Source organism: Ambystoma mexicanum, chromosome 14, assembly GCF_040938575.1.
Source record: "Ambystoma mexicanum isolate Mex_15411 chromosome 14, UKY_AmexF1_1, whole genome shotgun sequence".
Taxonomy (NCBI): Eukaryota; Metazoa; Chordata; class Amphibia; order Caudata; family Ambystomatidae; genus Ambystoma; species Ambystoma mexicanum.
In genome coordinates, this window is record NC_090940.1 from 650,055,269 (window position 1) to 650,077,970 (window position 22,702).

The following is a 22,702-nucleotide window of genomic DNA, read 5'->3' on the forward strand; positions in this document are numbered from 1 at the left end:
AAGCAGAATGCCTTATAAAATGCTACCGTAAAACCATCATCTCCTTGAGTGGTGCCCCCTTTCATTCCGCTAATGGTATCTATTATTTCCTGGGGAGTGATGGGTGCTTACATAGGGTGTGGTTTTTCCAGAGGGAGGCGTGGGATTGGGAGGGAATCCAGTTAACAGTCAGCGTCAGACCCATCTCGGTTATATTCTGATGTGTAAAGTAAGTCAAAGAAATGACGGAATTCCTCTATCATCTGAGAATCCTCAAGAAGTTTCGGGCCGCTGGAGGGGCACAGAGCATCTGCTCTACGACTGTTGTAAGTTCCCTCAACCTCCATGCTAGTATCTGGTTAGTCTTTACCCCCCTTTCCTATGTATTTCTGTTTCAAGAAGGCCAGTTTCCGTTCCGTCTGACCGGCTAGGAGTGCCTTTAGTTTCTCTTTATGTTGTTGAAGTTCCACCCACCTCCCCGGGAACATTTGAGACTTCAGTTTAACCCCCCCCCCCCCACCTGGATGGCTTCAATTTTCTCTCCAAGAATCTTCTCCTCGTTCTCCCTCTCCCTTTTTCTCCACAAACCCATTCCAATAAGGGTCCCCCTTAGCATAGCTTTGAATGTCTCCCAGACCCCCGGCTCCCCATTATCATCAAGTTCAAAGTATTATTTTATCGCGGTAAGGGGTGCCTGGGATAGCACTTTATCCTGAAGTAGGTCATTGCATGACCACCTTGTTTTGTCTTGGGATTTCGGGGGGCTCCTATTAGGACTCTCACTAGGTCGGGGTCCGACCGTGGGATAGTCTCTACCGTAAACTCGGTTACTCGCTCCCAGAAAGATGAGTCGACCAGGATGTAATCAATTCTCGAAAACGTAGCATGCACCTTGGAAAAGTATGTAAATAAGAGTTTGCGCCCCAGCTCATCATGGACTTTCCAAAAACGGGCGGCCCGCCATCGCTGCACATATGTGTTTGAATAGGGACCCTCGCTCTTCCTATCACTCTCGGGCTGCAAAACCATGTTGAAATCTCCCACAGCAAAGGAAATTATTTTAGATCTAACCCCTTCCCAATACTGGTCCTGGGCCTTGTTCGGGAAATAAAGGGAGATCAATGTAACCATTACTCCCCTGATCTCCCCCTTGACCATCAAGTTGCGGCCCTCTGGGTCATTGCGCTGCGCGTTCTGTGTAAAGTGCGCCCTACTGGACACGACAAGGGTAATTCCCTTTTTTTGGCTGGGCCAGAAGCATGAAATACCTCTTGTATTGTTCTAACTCTTAGAGATGGCTCCCTTCCCCGTACCCAGTGGGTCTCCTGAAGAAACATGAAATGCAACTTTAGCCAATTGAATTCCCTGACCACTAGGAACATTTGTGAGGCGAGTTCAACCCCTGCACGTTTAGCGACCCCAGCACCAGTGCGTGTTTTGTGTCATCCATCCGAGAGGCACAACAGTCTCATAGACAGCCCTATGTTAAATTCAGTGTGTTCGAACTCACTGGACTTGTGCCCGTACCCATCCCCATTTGGGCTGGAATAGAGCCTAGTAGCTGGTTAAGAATGAGCAACAAAATGAGAAACAACAAACCCCCCACGCCCCTCATAGTCCCTTCGCGAGCGCCTGGATTCCCTGCGACGTATGAATTGCTGCTGGGCCAGGCCACCAGCCAAATTTGCCAGTCTGTCTTTTAATTTTGGTCTTTTGGGGGCATTTCCGCTTTCTCATCACTGCTCCAACTCAGTAAAGAACCTGGGATGGACCATGGATGCTGATGTGACACGTCAAATGTGTGTCTAAATCTTCCCAACTACACTGCCGCATTCTCAGACCCATTTTCCCTTACCTCTCCTACCCACCCAGAGTAACAGCAATCATGGCTATTGTTCTCTCCGCCTAGACTACACTAATTCCCTTTACCCGAGCACCCCGGCATATCAACTCTGAAAGCTTTGGGTCCAAAACACAACAGCTATGCCCCAGAGAGCACATTACACCCACCTTCAGTGTGCTCTTCTGGCTGCCTGACAGGCCAATTTCAAAGTCATGTGCATCACCCACTGTGCCCTTCACAAGACAGGCCCAGAATACCTTGGACACAAAGTCACCCGCTACCGAACCAATAGAAACCTACGATCAGGGACTGTACTCCTCCTTGTGATCCCTCCCTTCAAATCGACTAGAATAGGGGGTTCCTCCTTCTCCATCCAAGCCCCCATAATCTAGAACTAAATTCCCCTTAGCTTCCGCCACTTAAGAATATCACCTTGCCTTCCGCAAGACCTGGCTTCCTACTCCCACATCCTGATGAGCCCATGCCACAATTCAGGTTATTTAACCACCCGTCAAGATAGCCAGAGGCAGCAATGAAACCCTCATGAATTGTACTGACGACAGACCACAGGACAGAATCTGCGTCACATCTACTAAACTAAGAAACCAACCAGGACACGAGTAGTATTGCACTTCATACTGATGGAAAATAGCTGAAAGCACAGCCACCCAACCACACGCATCTGCAAACATACACTAATTTAAGATACATGGCACAACACCTCTGCCATAAGAATGCAACTATGTCCCACAACAAAAATTCAGTAGAGCTGGACACAGTGATTCTCCTGCACTCGCATACTCTACAGACTACCTCACGTAGCCCATACACATGCCAGCTCAACATGGGGAGCCAATAGGGACTTGGCCACTCCTACCTAGCTTTGTATTGGCTACATTCTAAACTCCTGACGAATTTTCCACTTCTTGGATTTCAGTTCCCCAGAGTGTTCACCTACAATGCTTTGAGGCCACACCAATGGAAAAAGGCACTATACATACAACAAATTACATTACACAGGGCTGGGATGTTCTGGAAGCGACCATCCGCAGTTGCTCAATGTTTTGTTCAAAATGATCATGCTTTGAAAGATGAGGATCTAAGGGCAGAGAGGGTAACTGTACATCTACAAGAAGTGGAAATGCAAGAGCAGGCCCAGGCGGAGTTTTGAATAGAAAACACGATAAGATACAATAATATTGTTTGGGGTACAAACTCTCTGCTTCTTTCCTGGTAAAGTTATATAATGGAATCTTCCAAGTGGTAGACATTTCCATATTTGTTCTCAAAACATTAATAACTGATCAAGAAGGAATGGAAAAAAACAAATACAATATTCTCATCCTCTAGACCAATCTCTATTTATTCTAGATGTCAAGATATTTAAGACTTTTGGCATAGACACCGGAAAGGTGCCTCCCATCCCTGATACACACGGGTTAGGTGGACTTTGTATTGGGCAGGCAAGGTGCAGAAAACATAAGGAAGACTTTAAATCTGAGGTCCCTGCCCCAGAGAGAACTTGATGACAGTGCTCATAGCACTAGCCGTGAATACATTGATAGGGTCAGTTGGGCTGTTCCAAGCACTTTCATTAGGGTTCTGGAAAAACGTGTTCATGTGGATAGAGCAGCTATACTCCACCCTAAGGCAAATGTAGTTGTAAATGGAGTAAAATCAGATACATTCCCTCAGCATAGACATGCGCGACAAGGCTGCCCACTATTGGTAAATACACTAGTAATTGAGCCATTAGCAGTACATCTCAGTGTAAACAAAGAAATTGAAGGATTTATGGTATGGGCTGCAAATATAAATTAGCTCATTTTGCAAATTATTTTTTTGATTTATATCACTGATCCAACATCTACCATCTCAGGGTTCAGGAGATCCAACAATAATGCCCGAATTCAGAGTTTAAAGTAAATTTAACTAAGTCAATTTTATTTCCAAGGGTAAGGACTTCCACCTGTACTAAGTACTATTTAGATAAAATTCCTTTGACAAAAGCCGATACCGAGACCAGGCATCCGGAAGATCTTTATTCTGAGAATAATCCATCATTGTGGTTGAGAGTAGAAAAAGATATTGGTACATGGACAAAGGTAAACATGTCGTGAAGGTCCAGGCTCAACGCTATTAAACTAAATGTTCTCCCAAGATTTTTATTTGTGTTCCAGAGGCTACCCATATTGGTACCGATGGAGTTCTTTCCAAAACTAAAGAGCATTTTATTAGACTTTCTATGGACTAAGGTACCATTGAATAGCATATAAAGTGATGGTTCTACACAAGGAACGTGGGGGGTAGAGGAAGATACCCAGATTTTTAAATATACAACGCCTCCTATTTACAGATAATGGTAGACCTCCTCAATCCTCCGACTACCAAACAGTGGCTAAAGTAGAAAATGCAGTTCTGGTCCCAGTAATAGTAGGTGAATGGTTTTGGGTCCCTGGGAATAATTGACAGCACAAGATGTTAGCCACGTGGCCACTGTTAATATTCTTCCTTCAGCTTGGGGTGCTGATGGAGGACAATTGGAGAGAGAATCTGAAAAGAGAACTCACTCTCTTTGATAAAGATTCTCATGCCATGGGGAAATTCCACAAGTACAATATCCTGACTATATCAGGCAATGTTATAGACAGAACCACCAGAAGTGTTGAAGCATTAGAAAGCAGTGGGAAGCAGACACAGTTAAGGATATGGACAAACACCAATGGACTAGACTGTGTAGGTCAATCTTGTATACTTCAATAGCCGCACAATATAAATTGCAAGATTACTTGTTATGTTTAAATAACTTTTCAGAACTAAATCGAATAACAAGACCTCAATTAAACTGCCTGCCAGCCACACGGCTAGACCCTCGGAAAAGAATGGCAGGTTATGTTTAGCCCAGGAAGAGAACTTACTGCATTTCATGTTTTGTTGTCCATTTTATACAGGCATACATGCAAGAATCCTATAGACTATTCTGAATTAAATGGGTTTCACACAGTGTTGCCCAGCCCCATTGTCCTTACTATGGGTTCATTCTCCATGAATTGGATGGTGTATATTATCTAAAACAAGCTTTGTATGGAAGGAATCATTTAGGTGTAACCACAAACTTTGCTTTCTTTCCTAGCCGAGTATTGACTGGACTTGCATTCTTGCATATGAAATTACATTTTATTATTTTCATATTTGTACATTGTGTTGCCATTTTTTTAATGAATATAATTGATTTTAAATAACCAAATTGTATTGAATAGTCCATATTGCTGGAGAAGTTGTGAGATGACTGGCACATAGCCACATATGTGAAACACCTTCCCCAGAGAACAGATTTCTTGGCAGGAAATCTTCTCATGGGTATGTGAGCTTGATGGCCAGCCAGGAGAATGGGATCTCTACGGGTTGAATGAAAGGGAAGAAGGTGGCACAGTCTTGGGCCAATTAGCACATAACGTGGTGTTGAACTGCTGTGGTAAACATGGAAAAAAAAAGAAGAAGCTTCCATCTAAAATAGCATTGGCCCCACTCTCCAGTGGGCTACGCGGCCCAGCATGGTTCCACCCCCTGAGGACGTTTCCTCCAGAGGGCTCGAGTTTGCACAGGGATTGCACCCCAACATTGGAGTTTCCTTCTCCATATTCACAGTACCTCTCCTGTTTAAATACATCAACCAATAAAGGTATGTCTTCTTTCTTATCTTTGGCACTTACATGAAATCCAGCATTGCCTGAAACCAACAGGATGAAAAGGCTGACATGGTTTGGTGTATTCAAAACAAGAATAAATATAAGCAGACAATGCATTCCGGTCTGGAAGTCCTTGTTCCCGAGAGGTGAGTAACTTCCAATGAGGTTCCACTTGCCCAGACCCCTAGGGAAGTTCTTGCAGAGCAGGCTCCCTCCATAACCTCACAGGTGTCTCCCCTCTGAACAGATTCCTCACAGTACCTTGAAAGTGGCACAGTCGGATATTAGGACTTGTGTCATATATTTCGAGTAAACATTTGTTTTACATTGGATTGATAATAGTGTTTCTATATAATTTGTAGAACATAGTTAAAGTGTTAGAGAGAAGTAGTTCGGTTCTAGTGTTTCAGGAAAACTGTTCTTGTAAATCAATGTTGGTGGTCAAATGTACCATAGTATTTGATGCTATAAGGATTACAAGTGATCAGAAAATACAAAGATCTGCATTCAAAAAAATTGAACAGGGGCAGATTTACTGAACCAGATCAGCAGACATCAGGTGAACTTCTTTCCAAAGCCATCACCACTTATCTGGTGTACTAACCAACACCATTGAAATTCACACTGCATTCTCACCCACCACAGAGCAAAAACCAATCTCACGCAAGGCTGCAACTGTCACATGACCCACTGATGGGTATAATACCATTACGGTTATATGTGATTTTATTTCTGACAAAAATAAAGACACATTCATTTAAAGTCTGTGACTGCCATTTTGTGGACCTTTTAGAATTACAATCCTGGTTTTGGGTTTTTAAAATGTCTTTTCACTTTTACCATATTACTTCTTCCTACTTTTGCCTTGCTACGACCATTTACCAGGGGGACACCCCCGACCCCAGGGTCTACTTATAACTGTCTTCCATGTCCACTATATATGACACTAACACACACTCTTTTTTTGACCACCCTATTCCCCACCCACACAACCCTGCAATACTATATTGTCGGCAATACTTCGATATTTTCCCATCGTAGCACTTTTTTTTTTACCCTATTCGTTTTTTTGTATTTCATAATTTGTACCCCTTTATTTGCATCTCCATTTTTTCCTGCAATACAATCACTGGTTACCACCATACTTAATGTGTATCGTTTTCAGACATGCTAGACCAGAGTTCTACAACCTTTGGCTATGCAGATATTGGACTACAACTTCCATCAGGCCTATCCACAGAGACAATGGGAGAAGGATCACGGGATCTGTAGTTCAAAGGTTACAGATCCCTGTGCTGGACTAATCAATATACTGTTGAAAGATACTTACCAACCGCCCGGTGCAACCAACCCTGCACAACCTTTTCCTACCAGTTATACTTTTAATCTGCAAAGATTACTTTAAACTGCATTCCCCTCTTCAGGGATAAACTGGCATCAGATGGCATTACTGGGGAATTTGAGGCTGCACTTAACATATGACTATTGCTGACACAAAAGGCATCAATTGGAATTGCATGATAAAACAGCAGGATTCAGAAGAGGGGGGAAAAAACTGCATCACTGCAGTGCTCACCGGAGTAACTGCAGTGCATAAGACTAAAATGTAAGATCAGTTTAGTCCATATTAAGCATAGAGGATGGACTTCAGCTGGTCATGGCGGTGTGGATCGCCTATCATTTCTTCTGTTCAGAACATGGCAATAAGGGCATAGTAAGGCAGCCAGTGGAATAGATTGGGGGTCACAAACTGGTCATCGAAACAAGACAACGCAGAGCAGCATTGGCTTGATAAATTGTCATGAGCTTAATGGCATGAAGCATGCTTAAAAAAAACATTACATTGATTTTTAGGCACATTAATCTGAGATTTGGTGCCTGGTTCCCATATTGGCATTGCCCACTTATGCTTCAGCACACAGGTGAACGAACGGGTGGCCAGCTGCAGAATAGAAGACAACTCGCAATATGTGCCTTGTTTTCATACATGCCACTAAAAAACAAAAACATTGGAATAAAGAGTGTTTGGAAACCTTCTTGTTCAACACAAAAGTACAGGAAACCAAGCATTTAACATGTTTGAAACTTCCTTGAAGCCAGACTGTGTTCAGTGCAGAGACAATATTTATTACTTTGCATAACAAATAAAAAATATAATCTTAGTAAAGTACAATTCCATGCAATATCAGCTAGCAATTCCTGTGCCTGGTTTACACCGCAGTGCAAACTAGACAAGGACTGTAAACAAATACATGTTTACATTGTTGTAACACTCAAGTGCAAACTTGTCAAAAAGCTTAAAAGTGGAATCCACAGGTGCACAAGAACATTCACTTCCATTCACTTCCCCTGTAACACAATCTGTCTCGGTAGCTGAACACATTACAAATGTTAAGCAGGACCTACAGAGATACAAAAATAAAGTATTGCACTAACATGCGTGGTCTACTCTCTAGTAAACCTCGCCTTAACAATCACCAAATTACATTTGTTTGAGTGAAACAAACATTTCGATTCTGTAGCAGGTGTAGTGTATGGTCAAATATTGGGACAAAATCAAAGTGTGCACCGATTGTCCAGCACCACAATGTCAAGTTAATCGCAGAACACTGCCACAGGAAAGTAAAACTGCAGGCCCACATCCAGGTGGATCATACTGTGGTGCTATATCTTTGTTGTGCTCACATTATCCCGCCCCTCTATAATGACAGCAATTGGGTCCCAGGCATTGACATCAGAAACAAATGTGCACACAGAGTTGCTAAGTTCCAAACAAAGCTGGAATCAAAGCATCCTCAAAGAACACCAGTCAAAGCCTGGTATGCTTACATTACAAGAGGTCTCCAGCAGCCCATTGTATAAACCAATCTTCTTCACTGATGTAAGTGCAATGCCATATATTTCATTTGTAATTACTTCGACAGGGTGGCCCCAAAACAAAATAGGTTAGGTTTTGTTATGTTAATTGGATGTATACCACATACTGCTATCAATAACCAGAAAGTCATTAATATCCAGTGCAGGCATTATATTGGCATCAATACACATCGTCTCAGACACGTGCAATATTAAAGGGCACTGGAGAGGTCCTGAAACAGATGAAGAAAAAAAAGGATTTAAAAAATGAATAATAATTTTTAAAAAAACAACCCCCCCTAGACCTGTTGATGTAAGTTTCCAAATATGCCTGCTTATGGGGCAGTGTGCACCTGGAAAAAGCAGCAAATCACCTTCATAGATCATTGTGAAGTGCCATGCCAATGCCTGAGGCATTAATGCAGGTAGAGCTGCATGCGCCCAGATAACCCAAAAAGCTATTTACTAACAACGCATAACCATTAGAGTCCAGGGAAGCACACATGCAAAATGGAATGTGACGGTCACTACAGTTCTGCTGTGCGACCAATGTACTACCCAAAATAAAGTAGCAAAAGACAGACTGGAAATGTTTGGTCCATCCGGCAGCCCTTAGTAAATATTGCTCAATGCCCCAAAAATCACACGTGCACAACATTTGCCAGCGATACCCAGTAGAAGCTACACTCCGAAAAATGCACTCCTGTGGTGTACTTCCTACACTGGCACTATGTGTCCTGCATTCCTTAAGCCTACACTGGCACTGTGTGTCCTGCATTCCTTAAGCCTACACTGGCACTGTGTGTCCTGCATTCCTTAAGCCTACACTGGCACTGTGTGTCCTGCATTACTTAAGCCTACACTGGCACTGTGTGTCCTGCATTCCTTAAGCCTACACTGGCACTGTGTGTCTTGCATTACTTAAGCCTACACTGGCACTGTGTGTCCTGCATTACTTAAGCCTACACTGGCACTGTGTGTTCTGCATTCCTTAAGCCTACACTGGCACTGTGTGTCCTGCATTACTTAAGCCTACACTGGCACTGTGTGTCCTGCATTACTTAAGCCTACACTGGCACTGTGTGTCCTGCATTCCTTAAGCCTACACTGGCACTGTGTGTCCTACATTCCTTAAGCCTACACTGGCACTGTGTGTCCTGCAGGAGGGATGCAGGCAGAAGTTTGCTCCTTTTCTATTCACATGATCTTAGACCAGCGCCTTCCTTGCTAGCCTTCTGAAAAAAACGGACCTTTTTATTTCAATAATGCTTTTAGTTAACTGCTTTCTTTTATGTTCTGTGCTGCATTACCCCTGGGTCTCATTAGCACATTATAAAGCTGTACATAATAACCTAATATAGGCGCAATGGTCATGTGATGCTATAATGGAGTTCTAGGAAGAAGATGGCATCTATCCCAAGAGCAATGGTATTAGACCACATCAGTGCAGAAATGGTGCAGGCAGTAACGCTGGAGCAGAGCTGTGCCTAACAGGTCGTGTACAGTTGAAAGCCAAGATCTCTGACCGCAAGTACACTGGCATTTTTCCTGGAAAGTGCTGTAAGCACTAGAGAATATGAGGCTTCACCATAGAAAAGATTGGAAAGCCACAACTGGTGTTAAGAAAAGGGCAAGTAAAGCATTTTATTCATCTGGCTATTACTTCAGTTCTAATGAAGGAAGTCTCTGTAGCACAGAAACATTATTTGCGCGCACCTGGATTTCCCCCACCCCCAACAGTGTCACAATTATACTTGCTTGTACAATTGTGCAGGATCAGATTTCAACAGCAACCATGCAAATAAGACACCAAGGGCTATGTCCGAACCAGCTCGAGAAGTGTGTGGTGCCAACATACATTCGCATTGGAGTGCTGAAGTTCGTAGTGCCAGGGTGCATTCGCATTGCAGTGTTGAAAGTGTATCAGCCAATCAAATTCCTCAAAACTCAGTTTAAAACTAATACCGCATGCCTCCTCTGGAAGGTCACCGACCACCCTGCCCCTGCGCACACCAAGCCAAACACCCGATACAAATGTGGCCGATGGTGCTGGCATGGGCACAATAGACAAAAATAAAATATTGCAACACTTGCAAAGCTTTTTCACAATCACCACAAAGTACATGTGCTTTGTTGAACGATACATTTTCTTCCCATCGTGCAAGCAGGTGATTATCACAGAGGCTATTTAAGCCTTGAAAGCAGGTAAGTTGATACATATCTGGCATTGGCCCATATCAGGTGTGAGATGATCAGCTGGTCCTGGCTTTAGGAGCAAAGCAAATCACTGTGCTCTGGTACTCTGGCCAAAGCCAGCAGAGCATCACTGGGGGGCTGCATCCGTTTTAAAATGGCCCGATGTACAATGAGGTAAGCAGAAATAAGTCGGCCAACATTACCAGGATGGAGAAGCCTTAGCACTTCCCTTCTCACAATGTATAGTACCAAAGAAAATACCCCTTCTGCCAATCACGTAGATTCACCCCATGCATGCTAACGGTTTATTGGCAAGCTCGGACAGCTGTCTAGATGCGGTGCATTCTGCATGTTAATAAGCACCCCTGCACCCTGCCGGGCCAACACACGGCTTTTAGGACTTGTCCCAGACAGTAGATGTTCCCAAAAAGAAGAGTATAAACAATCAAGTATGGCATTAGGGATGAGTGTGATATGACATAGATCCACTCCAAAACCTAGCAGTGCCCACTTCGATAGAAGCTTTTAGCTGGTGCAACCAAAACGTGACCCAAAAAAGTTGAATGCATGTCAAGATATTTCAGGCTCTTGTTCTCCAGTATATTAAAATTAATAACACAACTGCACAGCTCATAACATACTCCAATGTCTTGCCCTCCACCATCCTACCCCCCAAACAAGTGGGGAAGGAGGTCAAGCAACCACCAAAAACCACTGCAGTTAATGGGAGGAGTTGGACTACACCCCACGAAAAACAAAGTAAAAAAGGGACAGGGGAATATTCGCACATACAAGGATCATAAAGATATGGATAAAAAGTAACGCATTATGTACACTGCACCAAGTGGCCAGCTTATACAACAAACATCATCTAGGCATGGAGGAAGGGGACACAAACAAGGACCAAATGGAAAGCTGGCCAGGACGGAGCGCATACAACTTCGTTACCATCACAAGATGTTGGGTGGGAAACAGAAATATGCCAGAATTAGACCACTCACCAGGATCAAATGAACCTCAACCGAGGCCATTAAAGTTCAGAATGCGGGCAACTGAAACACAAAACAAAAAAAATATGGAAAAAAAAAATCAATTTCAGGTTGGACAGGGGCACGAGACAGGGAAAATATTCCCTTAAAAAGAGTTAAGCAAAGGGTGTAGGAGCTAAGGTAATGGTCCCGAGTTCAAAGGGAGGAGGTTGTGACATATCACAAGATACAAGGAGGAAGACTCAAATTATATCCAAACAACGTTAGTCTACAAAATGCAGATAACACTGTATACACGCCACTTCTAGAAGCATTCAAGCACTTGCATTCTACTGATCTTAGCTCAGGTTGTTTTGTTGGGGAGTCGTTTCAGTGTACTGAAAATCGGTGGAAATGTAATGAAGTTCCCCTGGTAGTGGAATTCTAGATTAAACTCAAATTAGAAAAAACGACTGGTGCTGGCCGTGTGTAGACTAAGGAAAAGACTAATAAGGCAGTGGCAAGAACCCCTCCCAATAACAATGGGTTTCAAAAGCATTAGGCAGAAATGCAGCATAAACTAGTTCAAATAATAGGTCATCAGCAACAGGGTGTGTACCGACCATTATTTGACTAGAGTAGGATTTCAGGCAGGCTGAAAATTAATGGATGCGCACAATTAACAGTTACCCAGGCCTCAATGCAATTTGTTTCCGTCTCACTTTTAACATGAAATGTGATACATCATGTAGTGTTACTTGATATGTAATAATACACTTTTCAAGGAGTCAGACATAAAATTAAAAAACATACCCACACCGTAGCATCAAACTGCTACGCAAATGCTAGCCAATTGCAATGATATAGATAAGCAAACATATGTCCAGGACCCATTGAGAAAACACTGTCCACTAATTGGTCTTAAAGCATCACTGCCTTGGCTCTAATCAACCTGCAATTTGTCAATACATCATAGCCCACGTTTCCGACAATAGCTTTCACGTCCCAATTCAAACCCCACATTAAGAATTTCATAAACGTACATGCTCCACCAGCATTGTTTAGGATTCATTGCCAATAAGCGATGACTAGGTCAATAGTTGTGCTTCGGTACATACATTAGACAGACATTAGCCAGACATTGGGTGGGAAAGGACAAAGCCTTCACAGTTCCAGCATGCCTTCACCTCTTAGAAGCACACAGCTCTAACCTGAATTGGTAAGCTTTCACGCTACACCCTCCCAACGTGGTGTATTCCTTTGCATCAAACTCCTTTGCATGTACAAAGATAAGCACAGCATGCAGACCCTAGTCCTGTCACTCCGCTCAGTCCTCATGTAGATGAAAACAGTGACTGAGTTCAGAGTTATAGGCTTGCTTTAAGGGCACATTACGTACTATACTTGCTTGAGGATACAGGAGAAAATTCACACTGCATTACTTTATCAATCCACCAACTATTAATGTATGCAGATCAAAGGCAGCCTTTAAAGCAAAAGAAAAACATCTAGGCAAAATGCACCGGTATGATCCCACGCACGACAGACCCTGTGGGAATCCAATATGGCTGTTATTAGACATTTAATCACTGAAATAAATCGCATGGTGGAAAACAAAACATTCTATTTGTTAAAGCTATTGCAATTTGAGACAGGATATACTAGGTTCCCTTTCAATTTTAAATGAAAACGTGCCAGAGAATGCCACTCGTACACGAAAAAGTAGTAATCATTGAATTTCTCTGACTAGTGACACCATTTGCTGGTAACAATCACGTGGCGACTGACATGGTAGGACACATTTTGCGGTACAGCTTCTACACAAACTGTATGAGCACCCACTAAACATTTTCAACTGCTTATGAGGAAGATCAAGTCAGCTGCTGCTAGAATGGACCTCTGTAAATGTTATATTTCTAGTATTTTGGAATAACACCGTCTGATCGCGACGAGGACAAGCAACAGCCAAGCTCTGAAGGCATTTCCCTACCACAGCGATGAGAATCCCAAGCCATTTTACTTCCCTGTGTGTTTACTCGTAGCAAAGTCAAAACACAAAAGCTCTACATAAAGTGCACAATAGCAGAAAAAACAACTTTCAGTATTCCCATTCATCGGTTTTCAGATCAAGGTAACTGAGAATGGAGTTGGCAAACTTGACAGCTTGTTTCCGAGCTTGCTTGGACATCTCGTCTCCTTGAGGATCCACAGCGTCAAGTAGTAGAAGCTGCTTCGTAAGGAATTCTTCCAGCCGGATGTAGTCCTTGTCTGCTCGGTTTCCATCAAAGAGAAGTACTTCTCCCTGGAGCCCAGACAGGTGGCCAAGAACAACCCAGACAGCTTTGTGTGAAGGATGCTCGTCACTTACATCCTCAACATAGCCCCTCCTCTTCTCCAAGGCTTCCTTTAAGTCAATATATGTGATAATAGATTGCACCTCTACCACTGCTCTCCGCCTGGCTTCCCTGATACACGGGTTCCTTCCCAGACTCACCTCATCCAACCGAGCAATTAACCCCTGCAACTCAGTTTTGGGTGCCAAGTGGAAATCCGAAGTCAGAGAAGTCTTTTTGAGAAGGTCGGTTTTAATTTCTTTCATTTTGTTACGAACCTCTTCTATTTTCAAAATGGACTGGTTTTGGGTCAAGTCATATGCACTCGTCCTCTCACCCTCCACCTCCAAATCTAAATGTTTCAGCAAGCTGTTAATTTCTTCCACTACCTCCTTTCTGTAATTTCGGACCTCAACATGTCCACTGACATCTAAAGAGTCCAGTTCTGCAATCAAGCCTGTAAGTACACACGACAAATGTTTGTATGTTTCATGGTCGTGGACACCAACCAGAAGGGAGATTAGATTTCCCCTGGCACGGTTCACATCACACATAACAGAGTTTATTTTGGAAACAGACGGGTGACAATCTGTTGAGAGGGGCAATGCCAACATGTGCTTCTTCGTACAACTTTCAAGTATTTCCTGGATGGCTAGCACTTTAATTAAGGTACGGTATCTGGCCTTTCGGAGAGAGATTTTGCCACCGGTTTTCACCTGAGTGAGTCTTGATATGATCTCTTGAATTCCATCTTCAAACTCCTCAGATATGTTGCTTGTTCCACCACTGAGAGGAGAGATCTCTCGTTCCACCAACTTCTGTGCTTCTTTAAAGATCTTACTGATTGCAAGTCTTGATGGGTGGTTGGCATTTTGCTCCAATTCTTTGAGAAGCTGTTCAATCTCCTGTGCGGCCCGCTTCCGAGCCTGCTGCACATTTACCTTGCCTTCAGTTTCTACAGAGTCAATTTCAAACAAATACTTTGTCAAAGCTTGTTCCAGGTTTTTATAAACTGCATCTCCGGGCAGGCCGCTGAAAGAATACACCTGCTGTCCAACGTCCCTCACCTGCCGTTGGATTTCTTGAAGTCTAGTGATGGAAGGATGTTGGTTTCCCATATCCATATTCTTCTGACATCCGCTTTTTTTGGGTGGTCTAAAAAAATAAAATACAGCTTTAAGTATAACAAAAATAATGTCCTTAGTCAAATTAAAAAAATGACTGGAAACTGATTGTGCATATGGATATGTGCATATGGATACAAAACCCTCACCCCCAAATCTCCTCTGCAAAGTGGCACACCATGTCTACTGCCTTTTATACGCCAGCCTGTTGATTGAAAGGGCCAAATGTTATGGTCTATTCTACTTGTTGGGATGGGTGACTATGCTAGGGTGACCAGATTTAAAAAGTAAAAAACCGGGATAGGGTAACTAACATAAAAGTAGGACTAACTCTTGAAAGTGGCCGTCAATGCACTACAATTTTCCTGTTTAAAGGAACACAATTAACTTATTACAAACTAACACGATCTTAAGTTGTAAAATGCAGCATTTCTTCTGTGAGAAATTGTACATTCCTGCCAGCTATGACGAGCTACTTGATACATTTTTTAAAAAAAAAAAAAAAAAAAAAGGACCACTGCAGTTTCCAATGGGAACAATCTTGAGAAAGGGGGACAGAGCACCATATAGCAGGACATTCCAGGCAAAATCGGGACATCTGCTCACCCTAGACTATGCCAGTGTTAATAGTGAAATGAGGCATAGAATAAAAGGCTAATAGTAATAAGCAGTTACTCTTAGTATAAGTTACGAGTTATCCCAAAAAAGCTGGGCCTAGGAGAAGTTTAACTAAGAATTAACATGGAGGCCTGGAGGGCGTTAATTTGCTAGGTAGAGGAACAAGTGTACTTGGATGTCGGGCATCACCAAAGAGGAGTGCGGTTCTGAATCCCATGATCTCCATCCACGGGATGCACTAAAATGCCACCTACTTCATCCTCCCTCCTGACAGTTCTTAACTACTTCCCCCCTTGCTTCCGCTACCTAGGTCCTTAATCTAATTACCTCGGCAAATTCATGTTCAGGATGATTGACTCAATGTACTTACTGCTTCTATTGTACTCATGTTTTTTCACGTGAAGCGCTATTGTTTAAAGCACTATATAAAATGTAATAAATACACTCAAATACCCTTCCATGCGAGTTCTGCCACAGCGCCTGGCTCACCGGGGCACAAGTCCCGAGAGGGGCAGCAGACCTTGCATACCTGTGCTGCCTGCGCCAGAATGCCCTCCACCCCAGGGCACCAAGCCTTGCATACCTGTGCCAGAATGGCCTCCACCCCGGGCACCAAGCCTTGCATACCTGTGCTGCCTGCGCCAGAATGGCCTCCACCCGGGGGCACCAAGCCTTGCATACCTGTGCTGCCTGCGCTGGAATGCCCTCCACCCGGGGGCACCAAGCCTTGCATGCCTGCGCTGGAATGCCCTCCACCCGGGGGCACCAGACCTTGCATACCTGTGGCAGAATGTCCTCCACCCGGGGGCACAGCCCACTTTCTTATCCATGCAGGTGCTGCTGGCACACACATGACCTCCACCGGGAGGCGCCATCACCCATCTCTCTGCGGCCTACAGGACTGTTTACCAGCTATGGGGAAGCGGGGTGGGGGGAGTCTCATCCTGGCCCAGGCCTGGGGACGCCCCATCCCCCCGGGGCTCCCTAGACACCAGCAGCACTCATGCCTGTGCCGTCTGCAGGCCTGTCATCCACCTGGGGCCCCTGCACGCGCTGCATGGGCCCCTCTATTGTCCGGTAAGATGCCCCGCCCCCCCTATTCTGACACCCACACGTTGAGCCTCTGTAGACCTCTCCCCCACCCACACGACGTGGCTCTTTACCTGCGCGGCTTATGGAGAAGCGCAGCTCCTTTTTGGCAGTCTGAAAGCGGAGGCAGAGGCAGGGGGGACCGGTGGCGACCCCCAGGGGGGCCCTACTGCGCTCAGAGGGCCGAGGACCCCGGAGAAAGCCCCTCTGCGCCGATGCCCGCTCAACTTCCGCAACTTCAGGCCAGCGGGCAACAGGTGCTGAGCTGCAGTTCCCTCCTCTTGCTGCTGCTGCTTCCGCCGAGCGCCGTTTCCATGGCGCCCGCTTCCCGCTTGCTTTCCTTTTACCACACGTCGTAAAAGAGGCCGCCGCCATCAGCGCGCACAGGACGTCGAGTTGGCCTGACTCTAAAATGGCCACCTCCCTCGTCGTGCCTGCGCACAGGACGTCGACTTGGCCTGACTCTAAAATGGCCGCCGCACTCGTCCTGCCTAGCGCTGCTGCGTGGTTAGGTCACGAATGGTGCGGCGTAGGCGAAGCAGCGGCTTGCGTTGTGACGCACTCCCACGGACACTACTAGGGCGCGCTTGTACGTGTGACTGGCTCGCGGCCATCTTACGTGCCCTATGCTTGTAAATCCTCACCTAACATGGCTGCGCTCGGGGTCGTGACGCAGGCGCAGTAGGTACATTGCGCGGCCTAACCCCTGGAAGATCAGACTGTGGGCGGTATGGAAAGCGCCCCACCCCCGTCCATGCCCTTGTTGTTTCGAGGAGACCATGGCGGCCGGTGTGTCTCTAGCACGGTCTCTTCCTAGGTGCCTGCGGTCCTGCCCGTCAAACAGGGGGCGCTCCAGTAGCAGTGACCAGCAGCCCCAGACCAAGGTGATGAGAACTAACACCCGAAAGCAGGCCACAAACCGGTGGCTGTGCAATGCACCGAACCTCGTGCACCAAACAATGTCATAACGTTATGCTTGGCAATGCTCTGGTGGCCTAATGAAGACAGGACACAGGATGTGGTAACTGTGGTATTTATTTGATACCGGTGGGAACTAGGGAATGCAATGGCCAGGGTAACTGGGGGTGCACAACTACACTCATAGTTCTAGGCAGTCTTATTCAAGCAGCTACTTCTCTGCTGCTTGCGTGTGTCCTTATGGGAGGCAGACAGTTCACACTAGAGCCCCCAGGAGACTGTCCTCAGCCATGGCGTTGTGCTCTGGTGTCATTGCTCTCAACCATTTGTGTTGCAAAGGCGGGTGAAATCACCCGATTTTGTTTTTGGCGGGTGAGACGCCCATTGGAATGAATGGGCGTGCAGGAGGCTTGGCGGGTGAGTCAGCCCTTTACAAGGCGGGTGACACCCGCCAAAAGCGGGTGAGTTGAGAGCTATGTGGTGTGTGTGTCCTGGGTATGCAGGCCTGGGAGCCTGCTAGCTTCGTGTTTCAGGAGGAGCGCGCGGGCATTCCTCTCGCTGCACTCTCACGCAGTGTTGCCAGGTCGGAAGGAAAAAATAAGCTGAATGCCCTTCCAAAACAAGCTGACTCCCATCCATATAATCGGAAAAAACAAGCGTACACCTAAAAAGTTGTGGAAAGGTCTCAAAAGTAAGAAACATAACACAACAAGAAAAACATACATAGACAGAACACTGACATAGTGTGTTAGAACAACAATATTTTATTGCATGGTGACTAGAAGTCCCAGATTGCAAAATAATATGGCCCTGAAATATTTGTATTTATTGTTTTATATAGCGCCATAATCCAAGGCCCTATATAATATTGTAACATGACCAATTGGAAGCTGAAAAGAAACATGGCCTTCCTGAATACATCTATCTGAGAAAATGTATATAGATTCCTATAATCCTCTAACCCAGTCTTACAAAAAAAAAAGTTTAAAAAAAATAAATAAATAAAGGATGTTAGTGGATAATGCGTCAGCACTGGGGATATCACCAGGATAATATTGCTATAGAGTGACGCTTGCTAAACTAAACCAATCCCCTTCTTTACATGTCAGTGTGTATGTCTGCATGACAAAACTTTTAAAGTGCGCTTTTTTTGCATATGTTTAGGCATTTGGCATTGATGGGCCACCTGTTGGGCAAGTAACGATCCCATCAGTGCCAAACACTTAAGCATATGCAAATTAGAGGGCGCACCTGAGAGCAAGACAAAGCAGCAATTGCCGTCAAGTGCTGCCAGCAGCCCAGTGCAGGACGCTGTGTGCGACGTGTAATGGGCTTAATAGCAATATAAACGAGCCCAATTACACGCGCACAGACGGTCCAACAAGCGGACAAAAACCGCGACAAGCGACCTCCAAATATTATAAGCGACTTTGGGCAAAAACAAGCCCAAAGTCGCTTATAATAAGCGGACCTGGCAACACTACTCTCACGCCCACTTCTGTCTCTGTGCACAATCGCTTGCGCTTCTCGGTAGCTGTTCCAGGAAGTCCCCACAAATGCTCTTTGGCAGATATAGCTTCTTTATTGTTGTTATTTCTTTTTACAAATCGTTGCAATCGGATGTTTAGATTATTACAAGTCACACAAAGAATTGTTTGCCATGTGATATCGAGTCACCCTTTCTTTGGCACTTGATTATTATTTGAGGAAAATGTATTTGAGGTGAGAGAGTATCAACAACAACAAGCTACTTCACTCCTCAAACTTACTGCACAGGGTACTCTGAGCATGGAATGGCACGCAACGCAAGCACACCCTGAAGAGAAATCAGCAGGGGTAGAGGAGTGCTGCGGAGGACTCCAATCAGAGGAAGCGTGCATGAAGGAAGAACAGCGGGCGAAGTAAAACTGGGAGTTCGAGAGGCGATGGCTGTTGGGCCCTGTACAGAGGTGGGCACAACACTATATTTGACTCATTGGGAGCCATTCCTGAAGGAACCTGCTGACATACAGAGCCGTCATGAGTAGGGGTGGAGGAAAATTGTTATTCTCCGCTCGCTGTGAAAGCAAAATCTGTAATATTTCAATCAATATTTCGATCCGCTTCGCCCCACCCACGTATTGGAAAGAGCCCCTCAAAGTTTCTTGTGGCGCTGTGCAAACCTAGAATAAAACGCTGTGTGGTTCCTCATGTCGCTGCACAAAACTAGCACAGATTGTAAACAAAACACGCAGTTGCCCATGTTTGCACAATTGGCAGTGCAATAGGGCATTTCCAGCTGAAGGAACCCCCCCCTCCTTTTACAGCTCCAATTAAGTAGCGAATCTGTGTCTGCTTCCAAGACGTGTGTAAACAAAAAAAGAAAAGCGTCCTTTTAAAGATTAGTTTATCAACATGTTGTTCGTTTCCTTGACATGCAAAAAAGGTTTGCTTTTATGTGGCTATGAAAGGTTCTTAACATCTTGCATAACAGCAAGTTGGATATTTGTGACATATACCCAGTTTTCTTTTTACGTAATTTCTTTTAGAGTAGGGATGATGTTTCTTATGATGTAGCATAAAAAGCATGTGCAAAATTGACAGCCTGCAGATCGCGATCTCCTCAGTAAAGACCCTGGTTGTCTACCTGGATGCCACCCTCTCACTCATGTGCCAAGTGAATGCCATTGCCTCCTCTGGAACCTATACAACAAAGTTGATGATTGCATCCAGACCGTTCTTATGCTCAAACACCTGCTTGCCCGGGCCGTCATCGGGCCAAGTTTCAATTACTGTAATGCTCTTTGCCAACACCTCGTCACACAAAATCCACAAGATGCAGGTGATCAGAACAATGCCTCAGAGCAGCCTGCAATACACAAAAACGAGATCACATCTCCGCTGCAAGACGAGATGCCCACTGGCTCCTGATTCGAGAATTGATCATCTTCAAAACTTTGTCCATTACCCATAGCTGCCTCTCCAACTCGGCTCCACCCTACTTGGCACAGAAAATCACAAACGTGCTCTTCTGGGCCACTAAGAGCGGCCTATGCATGCAGGCTGGACCAGCCAAAATTCCAACGAGTTAAAGGAGGAGGTTCAAGCTACCTCACTGTGGCAGCAAACCAATGGAACACTCTTCTACCAGCCTTGAGAGCTGAGCAATCGTACTGGGCCTTCAGAAGAGACCTAAAAACATGGTTTTTCACCAAATGCCGCTTGGGACTTCCTAAGTGCATGGACTCCTTCATGACATTTCTTATGTGTAACTGGTTCTGTAACAGCGCCTTGATGCTCTTGGGCTTAGCACGCTTTATAAATGGAAAAATAAATATAACATATGTAAACGTTTTACATGTGCTTGTTTACTGTGCACTACATTTTCTTTCATTTGTGTGGTGGAGAAGAGGCACGGAACAAAATTGCCTTTTCCGCAACCCCCATCCCAACTGACATAAGAAGGCACACGCATGTATGCCAGCATTACTTTTGCATGCTGGTGCAAATGCTTGGGTCTCTTATGGAATCTGATTTGTTTTTTAGACCAGTAAAACCTGGTGGATTCCAAAAGCATTTGTTGGAAACAATGCCTACCACACATAAATAGCACTAGAAATGGCATTTACTCCGTTTGCACCATAAAGAAAGCAAACTAATGCACACAGGCAATTGTGCCTGCATTTATACCTTTGTTTTGTACTTTATTATTGTGAGGGCAAACGTAACAGGTCGCCTCTGTGTAATTTACTTTTTTTTGTAAAAGGATCCCCTGTATTTCTTAAACTGCTTAAAGCACCATGCTGTAGAATAGGGCACTTTTCATGCTGTTGTTATTTTGCATTCAAGGACTTGTAATTTTCCATTCAGGATGTGCAAAATCAAGGTACAATGGTCTTATGTTGGATTCATATGTTTCTATAAGTATTTGCATATTGTCAGTCTACTATTTACAGTTTACTATGGGATTTGTGTATTTTACAAGTAGTTCTTGAAACCCACACTTTACATATTTGTACCTGGTAAAGATCAGAAGGTATTTGGTTAAGTGCCCAATTTGCAGAAGTGGTTACAATCCCAGGTTCACTGCTTAAACAAAGTGTATTATCTCAATGTGACTTAACTGCAGGAAATGGTGTCGTTAGAAGTGATTAGTTCACACTGTTAAAAAAAGACTGCCTTATGGTGGGGCAGATGTCATGAGTTAAGGGACAAAATGGTATCTCCTTGTGTTCCTCCATAATTGGTCCCCAAGTCCATCAATTACCATATTGTTGCAGTGACCATCCCTACTACTACCACCACAAAGGAGAAGGATGGAAGCTCTTTGCAATGCCCGGTAATGCTGTTACTGTGCCCTGCCAAACACTCTTTCGTTTTTCTCGGTTTTGTGGAGCTTCAGGGCCTGTAAATTGTGGTCTAGGGGACTAACAACAGGCAAGACAAGGATGCTTTGTTGCAATGTTGATGTGTGCAGTTGGTAACGTAAGTTGTGTGGGTGACGGTGGTATCTGTCAGATTAGTGTTGCCAGATGCCTTCAGGGCAAGGTGCGCAATACAAATAAACAAACAAAATGTAAGGTGTGTGTAGAGTTGTGGTGGGTTCGTGTTGTGTTTAGTGTAGACATTTGTCTTCAGTTGGAGTACCGTCCATTATGTAATATATTTTGCTTTGCTGCTGGAGTTGTGTTGAGATTTGTTGTTAGGCTACAATATGCTATGTCAGGTGACACTTCAAAAAAGGTAGCAGGCGCTCCTCTCCAGAAAGAACATGGCATGATAACCTGCTCTGAGATGAGAGTTTGCAGCACACGCTTTTTGCTCACTGTACCTTTCACAGATGGGAAATATCCATTTGCAAATCGGTCTTTGTCCCGGCCACATGGGCAGTCCAGCACCGAAATGCTATGGCAATTCCTCTCTGAACAAGAGTACCAACAGCAACCCCATACACGTGTTTCAGCCTTGTTAGGCCTCATCAGTGAGGAGAAGCTGCGCCTCTCTGTGCACAGTGAGCAGGGAGTCCACGTCTGGTTGCCCCCGGGTAAATCAGGTGACACTATGCCATGAAAAAAATCCAGGGACCACAGTTTCTAGTCAGTTTCCTTGG

General features: G+C 44.6%; 2 protein-coding genes across 3 annotated transcripts in view; one reads left to right on the forward strand and one right to left on the reverse strand.

Moving 5' to 3' along the window:
- Nucleotides 1-13,096: 13,096 nt before the first annotated feature.
- BAG5 (BAG cochaperone 5) lies at nt 13,097-16,905 on the reverse strand. 2 transcript variants are annotated; one of them, XM_069638161.1, is made up of 2 exons: nt 16,770-16,905; nt 13,097-15,019 (listed from the first exon to the last, which is right to left on the reverse strand). In XM_069638161.1, the coding sequence occupies exon 2, from the start codon at nt 14,986-14,988 to the stop codon at nt 13,630-13,632; it is 1,359 nt and encodes a 452-aa protein (XP_069494262.1). In that variant the 5' UTR covers nt 14,989-15,019; nt 16,770-16,905; the 3' UTR covers nt 13,097-13,629. The 2 variants fall into 2 exon arrangements, with proteins under 2 accessions (XP_069494262.1, XP_069494261.1); XM_069638160.1 differs by lacking the exon at nt 16,770-16,905 and adding an exon at nt 16,387-16,652.
- A 114-nt stretch (nt 16,906-17,019) lies between these two features.
- Nucleotides 17,020-22,702, forward strand: part of COA8 (cytochrome c oxidase assembly factor 8) — a 65,567-nt gene continuing 59,884 nt past the window's right edge. The window contains exon 1 of the mRNA XM_069638162.1: nt 17,020-17,579. Coding sequence (XP_069494263.1) covers nt 17,475-17,579 — 105 coding nt within the window. The 5' untranslated portion in view covers nt 17,020-17,474. The remainder of the gene's footprint in view (nt 17,580-22,702) is intronic.

What these genes read in the sequence shown, in the direction of transcription:
- BAG5 (XM_069638160.1), bottom strand. Translation starts at nt 16,481, where the DNA reads ATGGCGCCTCCCGGTGGAGGTCATGTGTGTGCCAGCAGCACCTGCATG. An exon ending in TGGAGGACATTCTGCCACAG is followed by an intron (nt 15,020 to 16,386) that starts GTATGCAAGGTC and finishes TTATTTTTTTAG; the next exon opens with ACCACCCAAAAAAAGCGGAT.